The 23,385-nt window shown below is 45.1% G+C and overlaps 1 protein-coding gene across 1 annotated transcript; it reads left to right on the top strand.

Annotated features, from left to right (window-relative positions):
* Window positions 1-546: 546 nt before the first annotated feature.
* ACTC1 (actin alpha cardiac muscle 1) lies at window positions 547-7,493 on the top strand. Its single transcript, XM_066608585.1, has 7 exons — window positions 547-687; window positions 2,962-3,106; window positions 3,945-4,269; window positions 5,155-5,316; window positions 5,849-6,040; window positions 6,723-6,904; window positions 7,208-7,493. The coding sequence occupies exons 2-7, from the start codon at window positions 2,978-2,980 to the stop codon at window positions 7,349-7,351; spliced, it is 1,134 nt and encodes a 377-aa protein (XP_066464682.1). The 5' UTR covers window positions 547-687; window positions 2,962-2,977; the 3' UTR covers window positions 7,352-7,493.
* Window positions 7,494-23,385: the final 15,892 nt, after the last annotated feature.

Below are 23,385 nucleotides of genomic sequence, written 5' to 3'. Positions count from 1 at the left end.
CCCAAGGTAGTAAAGGGATCAGCAAGACAATGCCATTATTACTCATTATTACTACATTATTATGGGCCCTGCAGTTACACCTCTGCTGTTTATTGTTGCCAGGCTCACAAGGAACATGGAAAGTACTTTGTGAGCTCAGTGTGCTACTTAAGAGGTTTCTCGTTTCATTATTCAAGCTTAAGTCAGTTGCACATTCAACGCCTGTCCGATCTTTCATTAGACAGAACACAAATCTCCACAGTCTGGAACTCAGTAAATGACTCGCCGGTTCCCCCATGCCCCCCTTCTTTCCAATTGTGTTGCACCTGTCCGCTTCTTAGCAGTCACTGTTTCTATGCTATTTCTTTCATTGTGCAGTTATTTATTTTTTTTCATCCAGCATCGCAGACATGCTTTTTTGGGAATCCCTATTTGGCCATCCCTCGTAGTGCTCTCCCCACCTCCATACCTTCCATACATGGGCTAAGGGGTCCATGGACCCTGCCCTCCCCCTCACCTACTCCATTAATGGCTTCTTTGCTACTCAATGGCCCAGAAGCTACCAAATAAGGATCGACTGTCTACCTTTCCCTGTGGAGCTCCCCACTGCCTCTACGTCTTCAGGCAGGGTATAAATTGACAGCGCAGTCCCCAAGGCAGCACCCAGCCAAATTCAAACACAGCAGCCAGCTCTCTTGTGCTGAACAGGTGAGTACCAGCGGGGACCTGTAGGTGGCTTCTTGCTCCTTCCTGGATTTCAGCACTTTAGACTATGGGGACAAAGTCAAGCTTCAGATTTTTTTTTGAAACTTTGGAGACAGTCAAACTTTTTTTTTTTTTAACTCTCTCCTGATATACAAATTACTGGTGACTCTTCAGGCTTCAACACAACAGGATTATCACACAGGGAAGGCTGAAATGATTGGACTTTTAACTTTTTCGGCTTTACAAGCTGGAAACTTGCTACAGATTTAGTGCTTTTCTAGTGGTTACAGGAATTTGCAACAGTTGCTTGCAGTTTTCTGAAGACTTAACCACTCCTACGTGTAAAACAGTGCTAGTCAATACTTGGTTACTGGATAGATAAATAGAAAAAGTTAGAGAAAGTTAGCTATGTCAAATCATTGGGCTCAGCTGAGTCGTTTGGCTTTATGATTTTGTGATGTGTTATCTTTACTTTGCCGCCTTTGTGTATATGTCCTATTAATTCATTGACTAAGTATTTCTCAAGCGTAGCTGTAATATTGACTACAGAGGACCTTAACTTTTATTAGAATGCTATTACACGGCTGCCGTAACACTTGCAATTTACCGTTAATTGCCGAACTCAATGGACTTGAAACAATTACAAGTCCAAGTGCAGCCCAGTACTTTGCGAGTCTTTCGTGCAGCAGAAAATCCCTATGCTGGCACCTTTAGGGCTCACTCATATGGATATATTTGCCCCATGTATTACGCTTGTATCTTTCACGCATGTAATACGCAGCGCTAAAAGCCTATTGAGTTCTTTCTGGCAGCATGTCCTATTTTGGTGCATAATATGCATCAATATAGGCTATGGGGATTTACCATATGTACATGCGTATTAGCTTACATGATTCACATACGCCCGTGTGAGTGAGCATTTAGGCTTCCACTAAACAGGCAATAGCTATAACGCTCAACACATACAATTAACTCTTTCACACCAAAACAGTACTTACTGTAGTGAACCATTAAGTCCTTCTGCTATGAGCTGTTTTTCCATAAGCATTTTGCAGTGTCAGGTGTGGAAACATGAAACTCAATTTGCACTTGTGTGAGGGCGGAGAGGAATTGGGCACAGTGTGGGCTTGTGCCTGAAAGACAGCTGTTCTTTGACATGTGAGGGCGACTGTTGAACAAAAAGGGAGGGGTAGAGGTCTGTAGTAGGAGTTACTGATAAAGTGAATTTAAAGTTAATATTTTGCATGTCTAATTCTGTGCTTTAGAACAGTGGTCTCTGCAGCCCAAAACTACAACTCCCAGCATGCTATGGCAGCCTTTAAATGTATGCATTTTTGGACCAGTTCCATGACTGGTAATCAGACTGCCAGCATACCAAATAAATCTCAGAGCTTGCTGGTAGTTGTAGTTTTACAGCGACAGAGCTGGAGAGCAGATAGATTAGAAAAGAACTAAGAACAAAACATAAAAACTGAGAACATATTATAGTTTGCCCATTTATGATGGGACTCACAGTCTTGTAATGAAGATTTCTAAGAATCCAATTATAAACACAGAAATTCCATAAGGAGGTATCCTATTTCAATAAGTCACTTCTAACTTTATGCCTTCTAAGAAGTAGTTAAAAGACTTTGGGGGAATTTATTATCTGGGGTATTTTTGACTCCAGTTTTCTGGCATTCTTTTTTTTTCCTTCTCCGGTTTAAAATGCAACAAATGTATCAAATGTTGCACGATGGTGACACATTTATCACATCTTTGAATATGCTTAGAGACGTGGAGGGACTTTTTATTCCACTGGAGTGATTTTGCAATCAATTTTGTGACTTTTTAAAATGTTGCATTTCATAAATGTCTCTAAATCCTGGCCAAGCAGAGAAGCATGCCCGCTTTACTAGACACTTTGAATAGTGGAGAGGCGTAACATCTGCTCTTTTTGGCGTAAATCAATAGAAAATCTGTCTGAATTGATTTACTCCAAAAAGGAGCCTTTTACCCCGGAATTCAGGTGCAACACCAGTAGTAAATATGCCCTGCGGTTACTATACACGCAGTAATATATATCACAAAAGTCACAATAGTTTTTATTGAATGTCATTGGTTAATAGTTTAACCATACCATAACAATGACCTGGCACTGTACAGAGATCCGAACAGAGAATTATTGTATGTGCTACTCAAACTCTACTGTGGGTGAGAGAAGTCATAGTGTAGTATCTTTTAAAACCCAGTATTTGCAAGGTTTGTGCTTTATTTTGACTTTTATATATTCTACAGAACCTAACCTGCCAACATGTGCGACGATGAGGAGACAACCGCCTTGGTATGCGACAACGGCTCAGGGCTGGTAAAGGCTGGGTTCGCTGGGGATGATGCCCCTCGAGCTGTGTTCCCCTCAATCGTTGGTCGCCCCCGTCATCAGGTATATATCTTTTAATATTTTGTAATTGGTAAATATTATCAGTATATGGAAGGATTTTCCTCTACCTATTTTAATAGGAATATCATGATCTATGGATTTAGGTAATGACCAACAAACAGGCCCTAAGCTATAGCATTCCTGCCTAGTCGTCCGTAGAACAGTGACAAGCTTTAGCTATATTATTTGCTGCTTATTTAGAAGAGGTCTTTGCCTCTACACCTCTTAATCTTTCCTTGCTTTCTTACTACTGGGAGATTAAAATAGAAATGGCACAGACCGTGTGCTGCAAGGTCCAGTGATAAGATGAGCCAGTTATTAATAGGCAGCTTTGAGCCTCCTCATATTCTCCTGTCGTACTGTGTACTGGGTGAAATTGGCCTTGTTATACAGTCAATGCTGGCACACGGTGAATGGCTTTGCCATAGCTGAAATATCAGCAGAAGCATTGCTAACATCCAAATACTCATGAGGGGAAGCTGAGCATATTACAATTAAGCTTTGCCAACAGCCTATTAGTATCATTTACTGTTAGGTCCTGCCAAGTCCTCAACTGGGAATATATTGGAACCATTGGCACTAAGGACACAGTGAAGAAGAAATATACAGTTTATGGGGCCAAATTATATCAATGCCAACTAAGTCATGATCTTGCCACCTTCAGTTGTAGGTCATCGTAACTTTGATGCAGAGTTATAAACACTATATAAAAAGAACTGGCTGATACAATTATAGATATCTCCCATTTTGTAGTTAAGCTCATATGTTCTGATGCGTTCTATCATACATAATTTCATTTCAGCAAATATAACATTAGTTTTCAAACTTTTATTCACTATAGGGTGTCATGGTGGGTATGGGTCAAAAAGACTCCTATGTAGGTGATGAAGCCCAAAGCAAGAGAGGTATCCTGACCCTCAAATACCCCATTGAGCATGGTATCATCACCAACTGGGATGATATGGAAAAGATCTGGCACCACACCTTCTACAATGAGCTCCGTGTAGCCCCTGAGGAACATCCTACCCTGCTCACTGAAGCCCCACTGAACCCCAAGGCTAACCGTGAGAAGATGACTCAGATCATGTTTGAGACCTTCAACGTCCCAGCCATGTACGTTGCCATCCAGGCTGTGCTGTCTCTGTACGCTTCTGGTCGTACCACAGGTGAGAAAACACAACAGAAAAAAATTATACAATATATTTTATTAATAGGTACTTGAATGAACTCTTTAATTTATTTTTACTAAGATTATTCCACCCATATATTCTACTGCAGTCCCAAAGAGGACTTTCCAACATGAGGCTCTAATTATTTGGGCAGTTCTATAATGGGTTAATCTTTTTTTCCTAATCCTTTCAAAGTATAAATCTAAAAAAAAAAATGTTGCACAAGATAGGGTCAACAAATTGACAGTAAATTATTATTTTTTTAAATTCCAATCCAGCACCCAATAATACATCAAAGTCGAATTAATTCATTGCAAGTTCAACCAGAATGCGACGGGAGCGTTAATCTTCTTACACTGGTGACACAGGCATCTCGTCTCTGAATCTAGCCTATTTAGTGCTACTGAAATACTGGCTTATATTTACAGAAATAGCACTTCATAAAGGAGGGGTAATGGAGTTGTGTGACCCCACTCTCTCTTGTGAAGTATAAAGGGCAGCAACATCTGTCTGTTATATAAATAGCGAGGTGAGAAGTGCTGCCGAACGCTCCATAACTCACTCACCCTAGATTTTTTAGTAGAAATTCAAATCCCTAAAGCTTTTATGCAGATAAGAATAAAGAAAGTAGAGAAAATAGCTGCAAGTATAGTAACAGTCTCTCCCGCTCGCACATAGTCTAAAGTTGACACTTTCCATATAATGATGCCCACTGGCATGGTCCCATGTTGGATTTTTCAGACCGCACAGCTTTTCGGTCTTGTCTATCAATCATAGACACTTTATCATGTCAAAGAAACAAGTATACAGAATGAATTCACTGTGTATTGGGTAAATCAGTCTTTCCACTGCTCATCTATTCCTTCTGTCTATGATTTACAGGTATCGTTCTTGACTCCGGTGATGGTGTCACACACAACGTCCCCATCTATGAAGGGTATGCTCTGCCCCATGCCATCATGCGTCTTGACCTGGCCGGTAGGGACCTCACAGATTACCTCATGAAGATCCTGACTGAGCGTGGCTACTCTTTTGTGACCACAGGCAAGTTTAATGCCATTTCAGAGTTTCCAAGAACTTCGGAGCTGTAGGGCCTAGACCTCAAAAGCACTTACTCTCATAACCATGTCAGTTTTTTGAGAAATTACAAGGAGTAATGACACAATGAGAAAGAGGCTCTAGTGTGTAATCTGCTATGCCGAAGGCGTTTTAAGAGTCAGTGGCAGTCACAAGACACACAGTACATATTCCATGTGATTTGCAGCAATTTGGAACTACTGCATATTCCTTATATTACACATATTGTACAAATCAAAGTCATGTCAGCCAGGGGCAGAATTACGACTCTATCCTCCTAGGGGACATCTGATGTAGTCTTACCTTCTGCTCTTACCTTGAGATAACTAGAAATGATGTATTTATATAAATAGTTAAGGCAGTCATAAGTTATGTCGAGACACCAGAAAATGTCATTTTAACAGGTCCTAATGTGTCACTACACCATAGGGTATTTGAAAATGTTATCGTGGTAATAAGAAGTTTTAGTTCAACATTTTCATCTTTCTCACCTTTACAGCTGAACGTGAAATTGTCCGTGACATCAAGGAGAAGCTGTGCTATGTGGCTCTGGACTTTGAGAATGAGATGGCAACCGCTGCCTCTTCATCCTCCTTGGAGAAGAGTTATGAATTGCCTGACGGCCAGGTCATCACCATTGGAAATGAACGTTTCCGTTGCCCTGAGACCCTCTTCCAGCCATCCTTCATTGGTAAGCCGCTATGCATCTAGGCATTTGCATCTCCACATTATATAACTGTATATTACATAATGTTTACTTCCAAATACCACGATCGCTACTGTGCACCACATAGTATAATAATGGTTATCATAAGCAATCCCAAAAACTTGAATCAATACAGACTACTACTTAAAATGTAACTTCATATTTTCCAGTATTGGTAGAGTCTTATACATGACAAAGTATAATACTCTATGAATCCAAAGCGTAGACCATGGGCCCCCATATGTATAGCAGGGTTCTTCACCTACTATAGCAGTATTTTATTCTGTGCCAGAGGGGTCTTTGAGCCTCCTTAGGCACCAGGGTCCAGGAGCGATTTGCTACCTTTGCACCCTCTTTACTGTATCTACACCCCGCAGTTGTTAAACCTTACCATATTACACAATTTAAAATCCCCCCTAGTTAACTATAGATTTATTTTAAGAGCATGATAGGACTCTCATACTGTATTCATTGGCCAACATGAGCTGCTGCTTCAACAAAAACCCTTTTATCATTTTAAAGCTCTAACACCTGCTTAGTGCTGCAGACAGTTGCTTTCCAGTTGGCAGAGCGTATTTAATTCAGCCTTAGGCGCCAATGGCACCTGTTCTTCCCAATCATTATACACTCTGCTAATAAATCATGGCTTCCTTCTTGTTGATCTCAGGTATGGAGTCTGCTGGTATTCATGAAACTACCTACAACAGCATCATGAAGTGCGATATTGACATCCGCAAGGACCTGTATGCCAACAACGTCTTGTCTGGTGGTACCACCATGTACCCAGGTATTGCTGACAGAATGCAGAAGGAAATCACTGCCTTGGCTCCCAGCACCATGAAAATCAAGGTAAGTACTGAAAATTAGCTTGTTCTTTATATTAAAACAGACAACGCAAAACATCTACTCACATCATATAACTGGAATGCAACATTTCCAGCTCAATATTGGGATATTGTAGTTCATACTACACTTATAGATCTATAGTATAGCTATGATCAAGAGCTGTAGCCATGGTTTAGCATGTTGGATGAATATCAAACAATAGGGTTAGGATAGAAAGGTAATAAACTCATGGAGGCCATGTATTTCCTTTCGAGGCCATGTTTTCAGTGTCTGACATTCATTTACATCTCTTTCCTTTGCCCACAGATCATTGCCCCACCTGAGCGTAAATACTCTGTATGGATCGGTGGCTCCATCCTGGCTTCCCTGTCTACCTTCCAGCAGATGTGGATCAGCAAGCAGGAATATGATGAGGCAGGACCCTCCATTGTGCACAGGAAGTGCTTCTAAAAAGTTCATCTTTTCCTTCATCAGCATATACACAGTACCTCCGACTCAGAACAACAAGACATTGGGCAGCCATTGTACAGTTTGTTTACACTCCATCATATTTATTACTTTATAAATAAATGAGATGCCGTTATTAAGTCCATCCATTCGCCTGTCTTATTTTCTTTGTCGGGGAAGTTATGCTTAATGATAAAATAAGAGCCATCTCATCTAAGTTTACTTGTTCTATGTGAAAGTTTCTTGGGGAAAAAAAAAGATATGTGGAAGGCTTACTTGCATGATCTTCGATATGCATTTGCTAAGACAGCTACTATTGTGTCGGGAAAGCAGGTTACAATGAGAAGCAAACAAAATGTAACAGGATTCAAGAAGTGCAATGAAAGTTGGAATGTCCTTTTGTTACAAAATATGTGATAAGTCAAATAAAAAATAAATGGAAAAAAAAAATGAAGTTTCTTTGAATTTGAAAAGACTTTTTCTCATATATCCTCACTATAGAAGAAACAGACAATCAGCCTGAATTATAGTAAAATGTCATCCATCCGTCTCCAAAAGCAAGATGCTCACAAATTGCCCGAGCCTGGATATCATAAAGGCGGAAGATCAGCATAATACAAGACCTTATGCCTAGTTAGACATTTCTAAATGTCGATATATTCAGGGTGGTGGAAGTGCACCTCAACAACACGTTGTTGTGTCTGTAATCTAGAATAGTGCCATAGAGAATCATTGCAAAGTAATTTCTTTGTTAAGTCTTCACCATGATGTGTTCACATCATTTTTATGCTAGCATAAATCTATTTTCTAGTCAATAGCACAAGACAAAATGTATGTGGATGTGAGAACGCTACATCTATATATGCTTGTCGAATATATCTACTATGGATATAGCACACACTTGGCAGCCTGCCACTAGAATGAGGAATATAGCTTTAGGGATTTGCAGGGCTGTTATGCAAATGAGTGATAGCATACTCCTCCACAGCGCCACCTACAGGAAGGTAGCTAACACTCATTTAGAGTAGGTAGCTAACTCTAAGTCAATATCCATCATTTTCACAGGCCTTACAACATGATTAGTGATATAAACCAAACCAGAATTTCTTTGTACATACAGCTGTTTCAGGGTTATTGCCCCTCATTATTGTGTAGTACTATTATAGTTGGCTAGGCAAGACGTCATCGACATGAGTCCAGAGAGGTGTAATGTTTCTCCTTGTGGAGAGCACAACAAGGGTGTAGGGAGTCTTATATAGGCCATGCAATGCTACTTGGGAAAAAGCCATGCAAATACGTGATGAAATAATTCTTTACATTTCTCCTGGCAGAAGTCTAACTATATGGTTTAATCTTCACCGCTAAGTCTAGTAAATCTATATATTTTTGCTGTTTGCCGTGGTGAGCCTAGAGTAAACATATAGGTAAATATAATAATTGTAAAACTATATATTAGATATTAATGGCTCCTCCAGGTGACCGTAATTGCACTTGCTTTTGTGCACGGAACATATACATGCGCAATGTGCAGAGAATAGGACCCATTGATGTTAATGGGTTCGTTCTCATGAGTGAAAATAGATCCTGCACTATCTTTCTGCATATTGCGCAGCAGATTTCCCCATAGAAGTCTATGGTCTATGGAAGGTGTGCAAATACACACTCAATATGTGCAATATGCTGCGCAATTCCGTGAAAGAAAAGAAACACACATCTGGACCTCATTAGACTAAATAACCTTTTAAACCATGGAAGGGCTGTGTCTGGCATGTGAACTGGCTCTGCATGCATGAAAAGTACAGTACTATGCACAGACATGCATGGAAATCAACCTCATTAACCTCGTTCATAGCACAAATATGTTGCGCTGAGGTGAGAGTATTTGCACATACGCTCGTGTGAAGCCGCCTTAAGACAAAAGAAAAACTATGGTAAATGTTTCTAGCAAAGGGTGTGTTCACATGGATCCATATGAAATGGGCCAATCATTTGTGTGATTTTCATGCACTCTTGTGATTTTTCAGCGCAATTTTCATCCATATTGCATACGATTTTCACGCATGTAAAAAGAACACATAAATGTACAGGCTCAGCACTTCTGGTCCTCTTTATGGTTACCATCACATCAAATGAGTGCAAACCATTTTTTAGACACACCCATAGGCTTGAATAGGCGATTTTTGTCTGAAAATCCCCCAAAATAAAACATGCTGTGAAAAAATCACCTATGTGAATATAACCAATTAAAATATTACGCTTTATTTCTGTACATATTCGGTCTGATTGTTTCGGACAGAAAATTGGATGAAAAATTCGCAGGTGTGAATATAACCGAAGAGGGAAAATTAATCAGATTCTACAGGGGTACATGTGGTCAATGTGTTTCACATGTAGCGCTATTCCTACAGACAGAATTTAAAAAGAGTAGGAGGCTTTACTCTACATATGTTAGTCTCCAATAGCAGCTAGAATCATAGTATGTCATACACCATGTACTATACCATGTACCAGAGGCGTAACTTGAAGCTCCTGGGCCCCAATGCAAAACCTGGATCGGGGCCCCCAACTATAATGCTTTATTCATAGTACTGGGCTCCCTATATGGGGAAGAGAGGCCTTATGGGCCCCCCAAGGCTCCTCGACCCAGGTGCAACCGCATCCCCTGCATTCCTCTATAGTTACGCCCCTGCCATGTACTACTGCCATATATGTCCTCTGTAGTAGATCAACTGAAGTAATATCGGAGAAATGTGTAGTTGTTTTTAGATTCAGGTGCCCCTTTACCAAGCCAATTCACTTAGCTGTAAACCCCTTCTGGATGCTTTGTTGGATGCACCACTTGTATCTTTGGAGAATGGCCGCCAATGTCTGCAATAAAACCACATGTGATTTATAAGAGTGTCTTCAGAGATAGTCATTAGCTCAGATATTCCAATGTGAAATATGTTATATACATTGCTCACAATTAGAAGTCACACAGTAGGACATACTGTAACCTTCACAATACAGCTGGCTGGCCTTCTGTTCCAGTGCAGCTAAGACTTTAAGCCAATGCATATGAATTAAGAGGATATTACAATCACTCTCTTGATATGATGTACTGTGAAGGTCCTTTGTGGGCTGCTGATTCACATCTGCCAGGTTCCCGATGACCTCTTGTTGTGGCTAGAGGACTGTATCACATGCCCTGTGAGCATTAAGTAATCCAGTTACTGAGATGCAAACAAAACAATCAGTAGAAAGCAAACGTTTATAAAGACCGAGATCTTTGCTCAGCTGTCCAAATGTTGCCGAGCTCGGAAATATACACTCTTTGTCCCAAAAATCCAGCCACTAGAAGGAGTTGTCGTTTTCCTGAAAAACTCGGCGTGCAGTTACATCTCAGGTACATATGTAAATGATTAGAGTTGTGGAGTGATTAGATGAACGGTCTTCCCACCTGAACCTCTAAAAGTGGTTCTATCACTGCCGATAAAAAGGCTCTCAGAGGCTACTTGAATGTCGTGGACCTCTTTCCCCCTTGTGTAGAGCTTGTTGATCATTAGACACCTCTACTACGCAATTAAAGTGATTTCACCAGGTTAACAGAGTTTGAGAGGAGGAGCATTATTGGAATACAAGAAGCTGGATGGTCATATTGATGAATTGCCGCCACCTGGGCCATTCTGAGCAGACTGTTAGGAGTTGTTGGCAGCAGTGGATGCGTGAGGGCACACACACAAGGTAATCGAGCTCAGGACACCCTCAATAGACTATGAGTAGAGAGGATCATCTGACCATCTGAAAAGCACAAGCAACTCCAACTGTTTTGTTGTCTGCCATACAGAGGCAGTTGACACCATCGTTACAAGCTCCTGTATCATATCTTGAATCCAAGCTAGAAGCGGCTCAGTTGACTACTAGAGGCTCCATGCCTGCCCGTATTACATCTTGCATCCAAGCTAGAGGGGGTGCAACAGCGTATTAGAGCCTCCATGCCCGCCTGTATCACATCTTGTATCCAAGCTAGAGACGGTACAACAGGGTACTAGAGCCTCCATGCCTGCCTGTGTCACATCTTGTATTCAAGCTAGAGGTGGTACAACAGGGTACTAGAGCCTCCATGCCTGCCTGTATCACATCTTGTATCCAAGCTAGAGGCAGTTCCACAGGGTACTAGAACCTTCATGCCTGCCTATATCAAATCTTGTAGTCAAACTAGGGGCGGTACAACAGGATACAATAGCCTCCATGCCCGCCTGTATCACATCTTGTAGCCAAGCTAGAGGCGGTACAACAGGTCACTAGAGCCTCCATGCCTGCCTGTATCACAGCTTGTATGCAAGCTGGAGGTGGTACAACAGGGTACTAGAACCTCCCTTCAAGGGGTCAGTTTTCCACAATAAATTCTCCTTTTGCTATAATATTGTAATCATTTACTTGTTTCAATATTACAGTCATTCAATTTTAACAATTTTTTTTTTACAAAGATTGTATAGGAATGCTAGTCTATTTGGACATAACGGAGGTAATATGATTTGAAGATCTACTGGCAGGCGCCCAAATCTGAACAAAGAATTTGGGAGAATTATAACTAACTGCTGTTATAGCATATTCCCAGCAAATACTTAAGAAGGTGCTCCAAAGTCCTGAATTGTGTCTATCCATGCTGATTTAATAAAAACGGACAAGACCCGGACAGCATATTGCCCTATATTAGTCAATGCGGCAAGACATACATCAGTTTTATTTTACAAGGAAACAAACTCATGGTATGCACAATTCTAAAGTGATTTGCAGATGAGATTCACCCATTCAAGTCAATGGGGACAAAAAAACCCCAAGAAAGTGGACAGCACTCAGATGAAATCCATGTGAATTTTGTGTGCTGTCCATTTCTCTTAAGAGATGCAGTAAACAGATTGCACCTGTTTCTGTTTTTCTGGTGTGGACATAATAGGCTAGGGGGGCCCAAGGGTCCCCACACCACTAATTTGAATTTACAAATGACAATCTGCTGCCTTCTTCCTGTTACTGCAGAAGACCCCTGAGCGGTCGTCTGTTGAAAATCCCTCAGTGGGCTCTGTGGTGTAATGTGCCCCTCCCCCACCCCCTAGCCCTGCTATATGTACTATACCTATTACAGGGCTCAGTGGCCATTAAATATTTGCATTGAATAACTCTTCAATTCTAAACTGTCTTCACTGCTGTGTGAGGAGCACTGGTCACCTTTCCAGCACTAAAAGGGTTACAGCCGAATTTCATCCAGCATCATTTCACTCTCTGATTCTTCCATATATTCTTTCATGAAAATAACATACTTTCTTATGTGAAAGCGGTTATCCTACTACAATTTTTTATTTTTTTTCTAACAGATAGTCAACAGCTAAAATAACTTTATACACTCTTTGTAAAATAAAAAAAAAATAAAAAAGCATCTATAAGAAGTTGTTGTTGCTCATGCAGATTTACAAACGATTAGAGTTGTGGCGTGATTAGATGAATGGTCTTGTCACTTGAGGCCCTAAAAGTTGTTCCACCCTTGGCCTATATAAAGGCTCTTAGAGGCGTGTGTAGTGACCTCTTCTTCCACTTGTGTAGAGCTTCTTGTGTAGACGCCTCTATGGCGCAGAGAAGAGATTTTACCCAGTTTATAGAGTTTGAGAGGGGTGCATTATTGGAAGCTGTTTGGTTGTATCGACTTATTGCCCTTCACCTGGGCTGTTCTGACCAGACTGTTAGGAGGTGTTGGGACCAGTGGATGTGTGAGGGCACATAGGGTGGCTGGACTCAGAATGCCATTGACAGACCACCAGTAGAGAGGACCATCTGATGGTCCAAGAAGCAGAAGCAGCACCAACCGTTTCGTTATCCGCCATCCAGAAACAGGTAGCAACATTGTTACAGGCCCGTGTCTTTCGCAACTATTTTCAGGCACTTGTTTGAAGGACATTTGGACTCAAGGCACCCATTACATGTATTGCCTTTAACACCCACCCATTGTCGCCTCCGCTTGCCGTGGTGTGGTAAACGACAAAACTGGACTGCTATGCAACAGAAATGGGTTATCTTCAGTGACGAATCCAGGTTTAGTTTGGGCATTGATGACGGCCATGTTTGTGTCTGGAGACCTAGGGGTGAGTGCCTCAGTCCTGCCCCTACAACTCATGTGATGGTCTGGGGGGCCATCACACATGAGTCAGTGACCCCTAGTACTGGTAAAGACGACAATGACACCTCAGTGATATGTTCAGGACATCCTGCAGCCACAAGTGTGACCATTTTCAGCGGGATAATGCTCGACCGCACACAGCAAGGGGGTCACAGGAATGTCTCCAGCTGCTTAATGAGAAGTTCCAATGGGTGTGTTTTAGGCTGGCTGCACATGACTGGGTCCGATTCCGCATGCAGGAGCCCGCAGTGGAATCCAGCCTTGACCACAGCTGGCGTCCATGCGGACCTGTCTCTTTTTATTTCTTACCCATGCCATCACTACGCAATGACGTGTGTACCCGCTACCTAGCCGCAATATCAATTGTGGGTCGGACGGCATCCATTGACTTCCATGGAAGCTGTCCATGCAAAATCCGCACGAAAATAGAACCTGCTTCGATTTTTCCTCTGCTCACAGAAACCGCCAAAAAAGAGAAGTGCTTTAATAGCATGTGACGTATGGTAATTGCTGCAGATCCGCAGTGCAGACGCTGACCGCGGATTCCACAATGCGAATCCATTCATGTGCAGCCGGCCTAAAAGGGGATAGGACCTCTTAATCACCTCCTCCTCACGCAAACGCTCCCTTTCTAGTTTATAACGAGTCTTCAGGTTAGACCCTGTAGCATTCAATGGCTCATCAATCATTAAAAAAATGGTCCTAAGAAATCAAAGATCCAGAAACAGAGAATCACGGATGGCTGGACAGCAATGCACAAAGCCATTTCCAATGAATGATGGAGAGAAACTCAGTTTAAAATCATACATCAGGCCATATATGGTTTTGATATCCCACCATATCCCAATGCACCCGACAGACTGCTGGCCTGCCCTACATGTAACCAGCCAAAAACAAACATGTTCCATCGCTTATGGAGCTGCCCCCGAAGCTCAAAGATATTGAACAGAGATAAGACTACTAATACACAAGGTTGAAAAAATCTTACTACCATTGACACGCCAGGTTTTTATATTCTATTTTCTTCCTGCTGAACTACAATCAAGACATTTGATCCATTCTATTCTTATAGAAAGCAAACGTTGCCTATTAACGCAATAGCTACAGCCGCTAACTCCAAAGCTCACAGACATAACACACTAACCCAAACAATTTTTTGTGTATGGAAAGAATGGAATTAGAACATAGAGTCACGGACTTCGGGTTTTTTTTTTTAAAGGCGTACGTTCAATGAGGAATTTTTCACTACACAAGAGATTGTAGAATGTATGAAGTCATTCAAGAATACCTCATGGTACCTTAAACTGCATGACTAGAGATGAGCGAGCGTACTCGTTCGAGCTTGATGCTCGTTCGAGTATTAGGGTGTTCGAGATGCTCGTTACTCGAGACGAGCACCACGCGGTGCTCGACTCCATTACATTTCCTTCCCTGAGAAATTTGTGCGCTTTTCTGGCCAATAGAAACACAGGGAAGGCATTACAACTTCCTTCTGTGACATTCCAGCCCTATCCCACCCCCCTGCAGTGAGAGTCTGGGGGGATCAGATGACACCCGAGTATTTAAATCTGCCCCGCCCGCGGCTCGCCACAGATGCACACTGAGAGAGATCAGGGAAAGTGCTGGTGATGCTGCTGCTGCTATAGGGAGAGTGTTAGGTGTTATGTTAGTCTTCAAGAACCCCAACGGTCCTTCTTAGGGCCACATCTGACCGTGTGCAGTACTGTTGAGACTGCTTTTAGCAGTGTTGCACATTTTTTTTTTTTGTATATCGGGCGTGCAGACCATAGTGTCCTCAGTCTGCAGTCATTTTACAGAGTATAGGGGCAGTACTGGTGAGGCAGGGACAGTGGTACAGGGAAAGAGGTATATTGGCTATATAGGCAGTGGGCTTTTTAAAAAAATTGGGGAAAAATACTATATTTGGGCTGACTGTGACCGTCTTCAGTTTACTGCGTGTCTGCTGGGGGTAGTAGTCGCTAATTAATACCCAGCTAAGCGTTAGAGCAGGCTTGTGCATAATTGTTTCCTGGCTCTGCTGTGTCCGTTACATGATCGCCGTCATCCCGCCAGAGGGAAAGAGTATACAATATATACGCTGCATATGGTGTCTGTCTGGTTTTTCACCTCACCATTTTAAAAAATTGAAGCAAAATACTTAAGGCTTACCACTGGCCTTTGGCCACTTGACTGGTTCTGCGCTGTGAATTCCAGTAGCTCAGTCATACGCACCTAGGTCTCACTACAGGCTTGCGCATAATTGTTTCCTGGCTCTGCTGTGTGCTCCGTAAGCGAAGTCAGCCTCCAACCACAGGCCAATAAGTGGCACATTTAATTACAGCGTTCTGTTTCTGCTCTACTCGTAATACACCATGCTGAGGGGTAGGGGTAGGCCTAGAGGACGTGGACAGGGGCGAGAACGCGGAGGCCCAAGTTAGGGTGTGGGCACAGGCCGAGCTCCTGGTCCAGGTGTATCGCAGCCGACTGCTGCGGGATTAGGAGAGAGGCAAGTTTCTGGGGTCCCCAGATTCATCTCACAATTAATGGGCGAAGTGGTAGACCTTTATTAGAAACTGAGCAGTGTTAGCAGGTCCTGTCGTGGATGGCAGAAAGTGCATCCAGCAATCTATCGACCACCCAGTCTTCTACGCCGTCCACAGCTGCAACTCTGAATCCTCTGGCTGCTGCTCCTCCTTCCTCCCAGCCTCCTCACTCCATGAAAATGACACATTCTGAGGAGCAGGCAGACTCCCAGGAACTGTTCTCGGGCCCCTGCCCAGATTGGGCAGCAATGGTTCCTCTCCCACCGTAGGAGTTTGTCATGACCGATGCCCAACCTATGGAAAGTTCCCGGGGTCCGGGGAATGAGGCTGGGGACTTCCGGCAACTGTCTCAAGAGCTTTTAGTGGGTGAGGAGGACGATGACGATGAGACACAGTTGTCTATCAGTGAGGTAGTAGTAAGGGCAATAAGTCCAAGGGAGGAGCGCACAGAGGATTCGGAGGAAGAGCAGCTGGACGATGGGGTGACTGACCCCACCTGGTTTGCTAAGCCTACTGAAGACAGATCTTCAGAGGGGGAGGCAAGTGCAGCAGCAGGGCAGGTTGGAAGAGGCAGTGCTGTGGCCAGGGGTAGAGGCAGGGCCAGACCGAATAATCCACCAACTGTTTCCCAAAGCGCCCCCTCGCGCCATGCCACCCTGCAGAGGCCGAGGTGCTCAAAGGTGTGGCAGTTTTTCACTGAGAGTGCAGACGACCGACGAATTGTGGTGTGCAAGGTTTGTCACGCCAAGATCAGCCGGGGAGCCACCACCACCAGCATGCGCAGGCATATGATGGCCAAGCACCCCACAAAGTGGGACGAAGGCCGTTCACCGCCTCCGGTTTGCACCACTGCCTCTCCCCCTGTGCCCCAACCTGCCACTGAGATCCAACCCCCCTCTCAGGACACAGGCACGACCGTCTCCCAGCCTGCACCCACACCCTCACCTCCGCTGTCCTCGGCCCCATCCAGCAATGTCTCTCAGCGCAGCATCCAGCCATCGCTAGCGCAAGTGTTGGAGCGCAAGCGCAAGTACGCCGCCACGCACCCGCACGCTCAAGCGTTAAACGTGCACATAGCCAAATTGATCAGCCTGGAAATGCTGCCGTATAGGCTTGTGGAAAAGGAGGCTTTCAAAAACATGCTGGTGGCGGCGGCGGCCCCGCGATACTCGGTTCCCAGTCGCCACTACTTTTCCCGATGTGCCGTCCCAGCCCTGCACGACCACGTCTCCCGCAACATTGTACGCGCCCTCACCAACGCGGTTACTGGCAAGGTCCACTTAACAACGGACACGTGGACAAGCACAGGCGGGCAGGGCCACTATATCTCCCTGACGGCACATTGGGTGAATTTAGTGGACGCTGGGACTGAGTCAGAGCCTGGGACCGCTCACGTCCTACCCACCCCCAGAATTGCGGGCCTCAGCTCTGTGCTGGCATCTGCGGCGGTGTATGCTTCCTCCACTAAACCGCCCTCCTCCTCCTCCTACGCAACCTCTGTCTCGCAATCAAGATGTGTCAGCAGCAGCACGTCGCCAGCAGTGGGTGCCGCGCGGCGTGGCAGCACAGCGGTGGGCAAGCGTCAGCAGGCCGTGCTGAAACTACTCAGCTTAGGAGAGAAGAGGCACACGGCCCACGAACTGCTGCAGGGTCTGACAGAGCAGACCGACCGCTGGCTTGCGCCGCTGAGTCTCCAACCGGGCATGGTCGTGTGTGACAACGGCCGTAACCTGGTGGCGGCTCTGCAGCTCGGCAGCCTCATGCATGTGCCATGCCTGGCCCACGTCTTTAATTTGGTGGTTCAGCGGTTTCTGAAAAGCTACCCACGCTTGTCAGACCTGCTTGGAAAGGTGCGCCGGGTCAGCGCACATTTCCGCAAGTCCAACACGGTTCAGCGCGTTTTGGAGGAGGAGGAGGGGGAGGAGCATGAGGAGGAGGGGGAAGAGACAGCTTGGCCCACTGCTGAGGGTACCCATGCTGCTTGCCTGTCATCCTTTCAGCGTGTATGGCCTGAGGAGGAGGAGGAGGAGGATCCGGAAAGTGATCTTCCTAGTGAGGACAGCCATGTGTTGCGTACAGGTACCCTGGCACACATGGCGGACTTCATGTTAGGATGCCTTTCTCGTTACCCTCGCGTTACACGCATTCTGGCCACTTCGGATTACTGGGTGTACACACTGCTCGACCCACGGTATAAGGAGAACCTTTCCACTCTCATACCCGAAGAGGAAAGGGGTTCGAGAGTGATGCTATACCACAGGACCCTGGTGGACAAACTGATGGTAAAATTCCCATCTGACAGCGCTACTGGCAGAAGGCGCAGTTCCGAGGGCCAGGTAGCAGGGGAGGCGCGGAGATCAGGCAGCATGTACAGCGCAGGCAGGGTAAACACTCTCCAAGGCCTTTGCCAGCTTTATGGCTCCCCAGCAAGACTGTGTCACTGCTCCCCAGTCAAGGCTGAGTCAGCGGGAGCACTGTAAAAGGATGGTGAGGGAGTACGTAGCCGATCGCACGACCGTCCTCTGTGACGCCTCTGCTCCGTATAACTACTGGGTGTCGAAGCTGGACACGTGGCCTGAACTCGCGCTGTGTGCCCTGGAGGTGCTTGCTTGCCCTGCGGCTAGCGTCTTATCAGAGAGGGTGTTTAGTGCGGCTGGGGGAATCATCACGGATAAGCGTACCCGCCTGTCAACTGACAGTGCCGACAGGCTTACACTCATAAAGATGAACAAAGCCTGGATTTCCCCAGACTTCTCTTCTGCACCAGCGGACAGCAGCGGTACCTAAACAATACGTAGGCTGCACCCGTGGATGGAAGCATCGTTCTCTATCACCATAAAAAATGGGGACCTTTTAGCTTCATCAATCTGTGTATTATAGTCATCCTCCTCCTCCTGCTCCTCCTCCTGAAACCTCACCTAATCACGCCGAACGGGCAATTTTTCTTAGGCCCACAAGGCTCAGTCATATTAGTTTTGTAAACAATGTTTATACGTTTCAATTCTCACTAAAGCGTTGAAACCTGCACCTGAACCAATTTTTATTTTAACTGGGCTGCCTCCAAGCCTAGTTACAAATTAAGCCACATTAGCTAAGCGATTAATGGGTTTCACCTGCCCTCTTGGTTGGGCATGGGCAATTTTTCTGAGGTACATTAGTACTGTTGGTAAACCAATTTTTTTGGGCCCTCGCCTACAATGTAATCCCAGTAATTTTTTATGGGCTTCGCCTGCACTCATGGTACAGCAAGGTGTGTGGTGTTAGCCTACATTTTTTGCTACATAAATGTAACTGGGGCCTTGTCTTTACTGCAACTACTGAAATGTGAAAGAGACTGTTATCTCCCTAAACTGCTGCAACGGGAAAGTTACTGTGGCCTGTCTTGACTGCTACTACTACTAAAATGGAACTAATACTGTGCTCCCCCTATACTGCTGCTTCGGAATTGTTACTGGGGCCTGTCTAAACTGCTACTATTACTGAAATGGAACTAAGACTGTGCTCCCCCTATACCGCTGCTTCGGAATTGTTACTGGGGCCTGTCTAGACTGCTACTATTACTGAAATGGAACTAAGACTGTGCTCCCCCTATAGTGCTGCTTCGGAATTGTTACTGGGGCTTGTCTTGAGTGCTACTATTACTGAAATGGAACTAAGACTGTGCTCCCCCTATACCGCTGCTTCGGAATTGTTACTGGGGCCTGTCTTGAGTGCTACTATTACTGAAATGGAACTAAGACTGTGCTTCCCCTATACTGCTGCTTCGGAATTGTTACTGGGGCCTGTCTAGACTGCTACTATTACTGAAATGGAACTAAGACTGTGCTCCCCCTATACTGCTGCTTCGGAATTGTTACTGGGGCCTGTCTAGACTGCTACTATTACTGAAATGGAACTAAGACTGTGCTCCCCCTATACTGCTGCTTCAGAATTGTTACTGGGGCCTGTCTAGACTGCTACTATTACTGAAATGGAACTAAGACTGTGCTCTCCCTATACTGCTGCTTTGGAATTGTTACTGGGGCCTGTCTTGAGTGCTACTATTACTGAAATGGAACTAAGACTGTGCTCCCCCTATACTGCTGCTTCGGAATTGTTACTGGGGCCTGTCTAGACTGCTACTATTACTGAAATGGAACTAAGACTGTGCTCCCCCTATACTGCTGCTTCGGAATTGTTACTGGGGCTTGTCTGGACTGCTACTACTACTGAAATGGAACTAATACTGTGCTCCCTCTATAATGCTGCTAGTGATATGTTACTGGGGCCTGTCCCTAATGCTATCACTGAAATGTTACTAATTCTGGGCTCTGCCTATACCGCTGCTAATGCTATGTCACTGGGGTGTGGAAACGGAGGCTTCCCAAAGACATGATGGCGGCGAGGCCATTTCCCACCAACGCGGTTACTTTTAAGGTGCATATAACCACGGACATGTGGAGAGGACACAGAGTGCCTCAAAAACATCCCCCTCCTCCTTCAACAATGAAAACATTCTTGGCAAATACCTTTGCATTGGTCCGTCTGGTGGCAGTCCAAGAATTTCGCCTTTAACGACACAACAAGAGAGCCCCCCCACCATCCCCCCGCCACGGCCCACTTAATCCTGGCCACATTCCGAAAACCAACTAAATAAAACCGCGCTACTAGGTCCGCAGTCGCCACCACATTCCCACCAACGTGGTTGCTGTTAAGGTACATATTACCAGTCTGACTGGGGCATGCACTGTGGGCCGAAGCCCACCTGTATTGTATCTGACGTTAGCTCTGCTGTCCAGGGCACTGCAATGGGATTTGTTTATGTACCGCCGGTGGGTTCCAGGGAGCCACCCATGCTTTGGGTCCACACGGACTTCACATTAGGGATTTGTACCTGCCTGTGTCTATGTATTAAAAACCCCGGTCAGACTGGGGCATGCAGTGTGGGCCGAAGCCCACCTGCATTTAATCTGACGTTACCTCAGCTGTGCTGGGCAATGCAATGGGATTTATTTATGTAACGCCGGTGGCTTCCTGGGACCCACCCATGCTGTCGGTCCACACGGAGTTGTACCTGCCTGTGTCTACTTATAAAGAACCCCAGTCTGACTGGGGCATGCAGTGTGGGCCAAAGCCCAGCTGTATTTAATCTGACATTAGCTCTACTATCCGGGGCACTGCATTGGGACAAACTACAGGATCAATACAGCGCTAATGAGACGTGCACAGCTACGCTAGCATTGGAGTCCGCTGTAGGCACGCGATTGCTGAGGGTTTGTGCAGAGGCCTATGTCCTGGGTGCAGTGAAAGTCCGCTTCCAGCCTAGGATTGTTGAATCTGTGGGCCAAGGTCTATGCCGTGGGTGCGGTGCAAGTCTGCCATGTTTGGCCGCTCAGATCAATTTTTTGTTCATGTCTTGGGTTTCCTAGGACCCACCTATGCTGTTGGTGCAAACTTAGTTCCCATTGCGGTGTTTGACCTGTCTGGCACAAAGGCACTGACTGACTTGGGTAGGGGGCAGAGCGCTGACTGCTTTCCCCTTGCAGTGTGGATTGAGCTATGCGACACCTTGATAGAATGAATACTGTGTGGCACATGGATTCCCCATTGCTATGCCCACGTTTGCAGCTCCTGACGGAGGTAGCACAGGATTGGAGTTCTCATTGCTTCTGTACAGCATTGTGGGCTATCGCCCCGCCCCTTTTAAATAGGGTCCTGCCTGGCCCAGCCAACCCTCTGCAGTGTGTGCCTCCGGTTCCTCCTCATGGCAGACGCACTTATAAATAGACATGAGGGTGGTGTGGCTATGAGGCCAGCGTGTGGCATGAGGGCAGCTGAAGGCTGCGCAGGGAAACTTTGGTGTGCGCTGTGGACACTGGGTCGTGCGGGGGGGGGGGGGGGGGGGGGGTTGGGCAGCATGTAACCCAGGAGAAGTGGCAGCGGAGTGTCATGCAGGCAGTGATTGTGCTTTGTTGGAGGTAGTGTGGTGTGCTTAGCTAAGGTATGCCTTGCTAATGAGGGTTTTTCAGAAGTAAAAATTGTTGGGAGGGGGGGGGCACTCTTGCCGCTATTGTGGCTTAATAGTGGGACCTGAAAACTTGAGATGCAGCCCAACATGTAGCCCCTCGCCTGCCCTATCCGTTTCTGTGTCGTTCCCATCATTTTCTTGAATTTCCCAGATTTTCACAAATGAAAACCTTAGCGAGCATCGGCGATATACAAAAATGCTCGAGTCGCCCATTGACTTCAATGGGGTTCGTTACTCGAAACTAACCCTCGAGCATCGCGGGAAGTTCGACTCGAGTAACGAGCACCCGAGCATTTTGGTGCTCGCTCATCTCTATGCATGACGCAAACCAGTTGGGTAGATTAAGTATAGACTAAGAGAGGGGAGAAGAAAATCAATGAACAGCGATAGATAGCTTACTGGAGGTTGCGATACAAACTTTATACCAACAACAGGCAAATTTTCAATTTAGAATACCAATATTCATGTATAATATTGAGTGCAGAGAGTGGTAGAGTGACCTTGGTGCCCAGAAGGTTAGTTACTTGGTTTAAGTCTATGAATATTTCATAGCAACTTGAGATGAGTGACATGATATGACCTATGTCCACCTACAAGTCTCTCTGTAGTCTAATGCAATGTACCAGTCATAGTTTATAGAGAATGGTATGATTACACAAGAAAGTGATACTGATTGTCACATGCCTTTCTTCAATATGCTGTGAAATGTTTTTGGTTTTTGGTTATTGTAATTTGTACTATTTATAAAACCTAATAAAAAAATTATACAAAAAGAAAAGGGCAAAGGAAATATGCACAGACATCCGCAACTTGGAGAACTTAGAAACCTGTGAGAGTCTGTGTGAGTCAAAAACTCAAGAACCGTGGGACCATGAGATATAAACAGGCAAAGAGAAATAGCGGTGGCCTCCTTTAATTTTTTGGTTAGCAAACTGAATTGTATTGAGGAGCATGCCAGAAGCCACAACACTAATCAAGGATACATTAACAGGAGGCTTCAGACTGCAATTTATGCCTCATGCACATTGCCATATTACAGCCCTGTTTTGTAAGGAGCTATAACAGAAATCCCATAGTGATGTATGGGCATTAGCATCCAGTGATACTGATGATGCCCCTTTTTTCGGTAGTCTACATTCTATACCTACATTACTTATTTCAGGACGTATGAAGTAAGTAATAAGTAACACTTGAGGGGGCGTGGCCTGGCCATGGCAGGGAGTTTTGAGTGCTCCTGACACCGGAGGCATCGGCGGGCCATAGCGCGGCCTCAAACTTACCTCGGAAACCAGGATGAGCAGCAGTAAGAAGGGCAGACCCCAGCGACGCCCTGCGG

The sequence above is a fragment of the Eleutherodactylus coqui genome, chromosome 6, assembly GCF_035609145.1.
Source record: "Eleutherodactylus coqui strain aEleCoq1 chromosome 6, aEleCoq1.hap1, whole genome shotgun sequence".
Classification (NCBI taxonomy): domain Eukaryota; kingdom Metazoa; phylum Chordata; class Amphibia; order Anura; family Eleutherodactylidae; genus Eleutherodactylus; species Eleutherodactylus coqui.
Note: the sequence above shows the minus strand (reverse complement) of the source record. Positions and strands in the feature narration are given on the sequence as shown.

What these genes read in the sequence shown, in the direction of transcription:
- ACTC1 (XM_066608585.1), top strand. Translation starts at nt 2,978, where the DNA reads ATGTGCGACGATGAGGAGACAACCGCCTTGGTATGCGACAACGGCTCA. An exon ending in CTACTCTTTTGTGACCACAG is followed by an intron (nt 5,317 to 5,848) that starts GCAAGTTTAATG and finishes TCACCTTTACAG; the next exon opens with CTGAACGTGAAATTGTCCGT. An exon ending in CCAGCACCATGAAAATCAAG is followed by an intron (nt 6,905 to 7,207) that starts GTAAGTACTGAA and finishes CTTTGCCCACAG; the next exon opens with ATCATTGCCCCACCTGAGCG.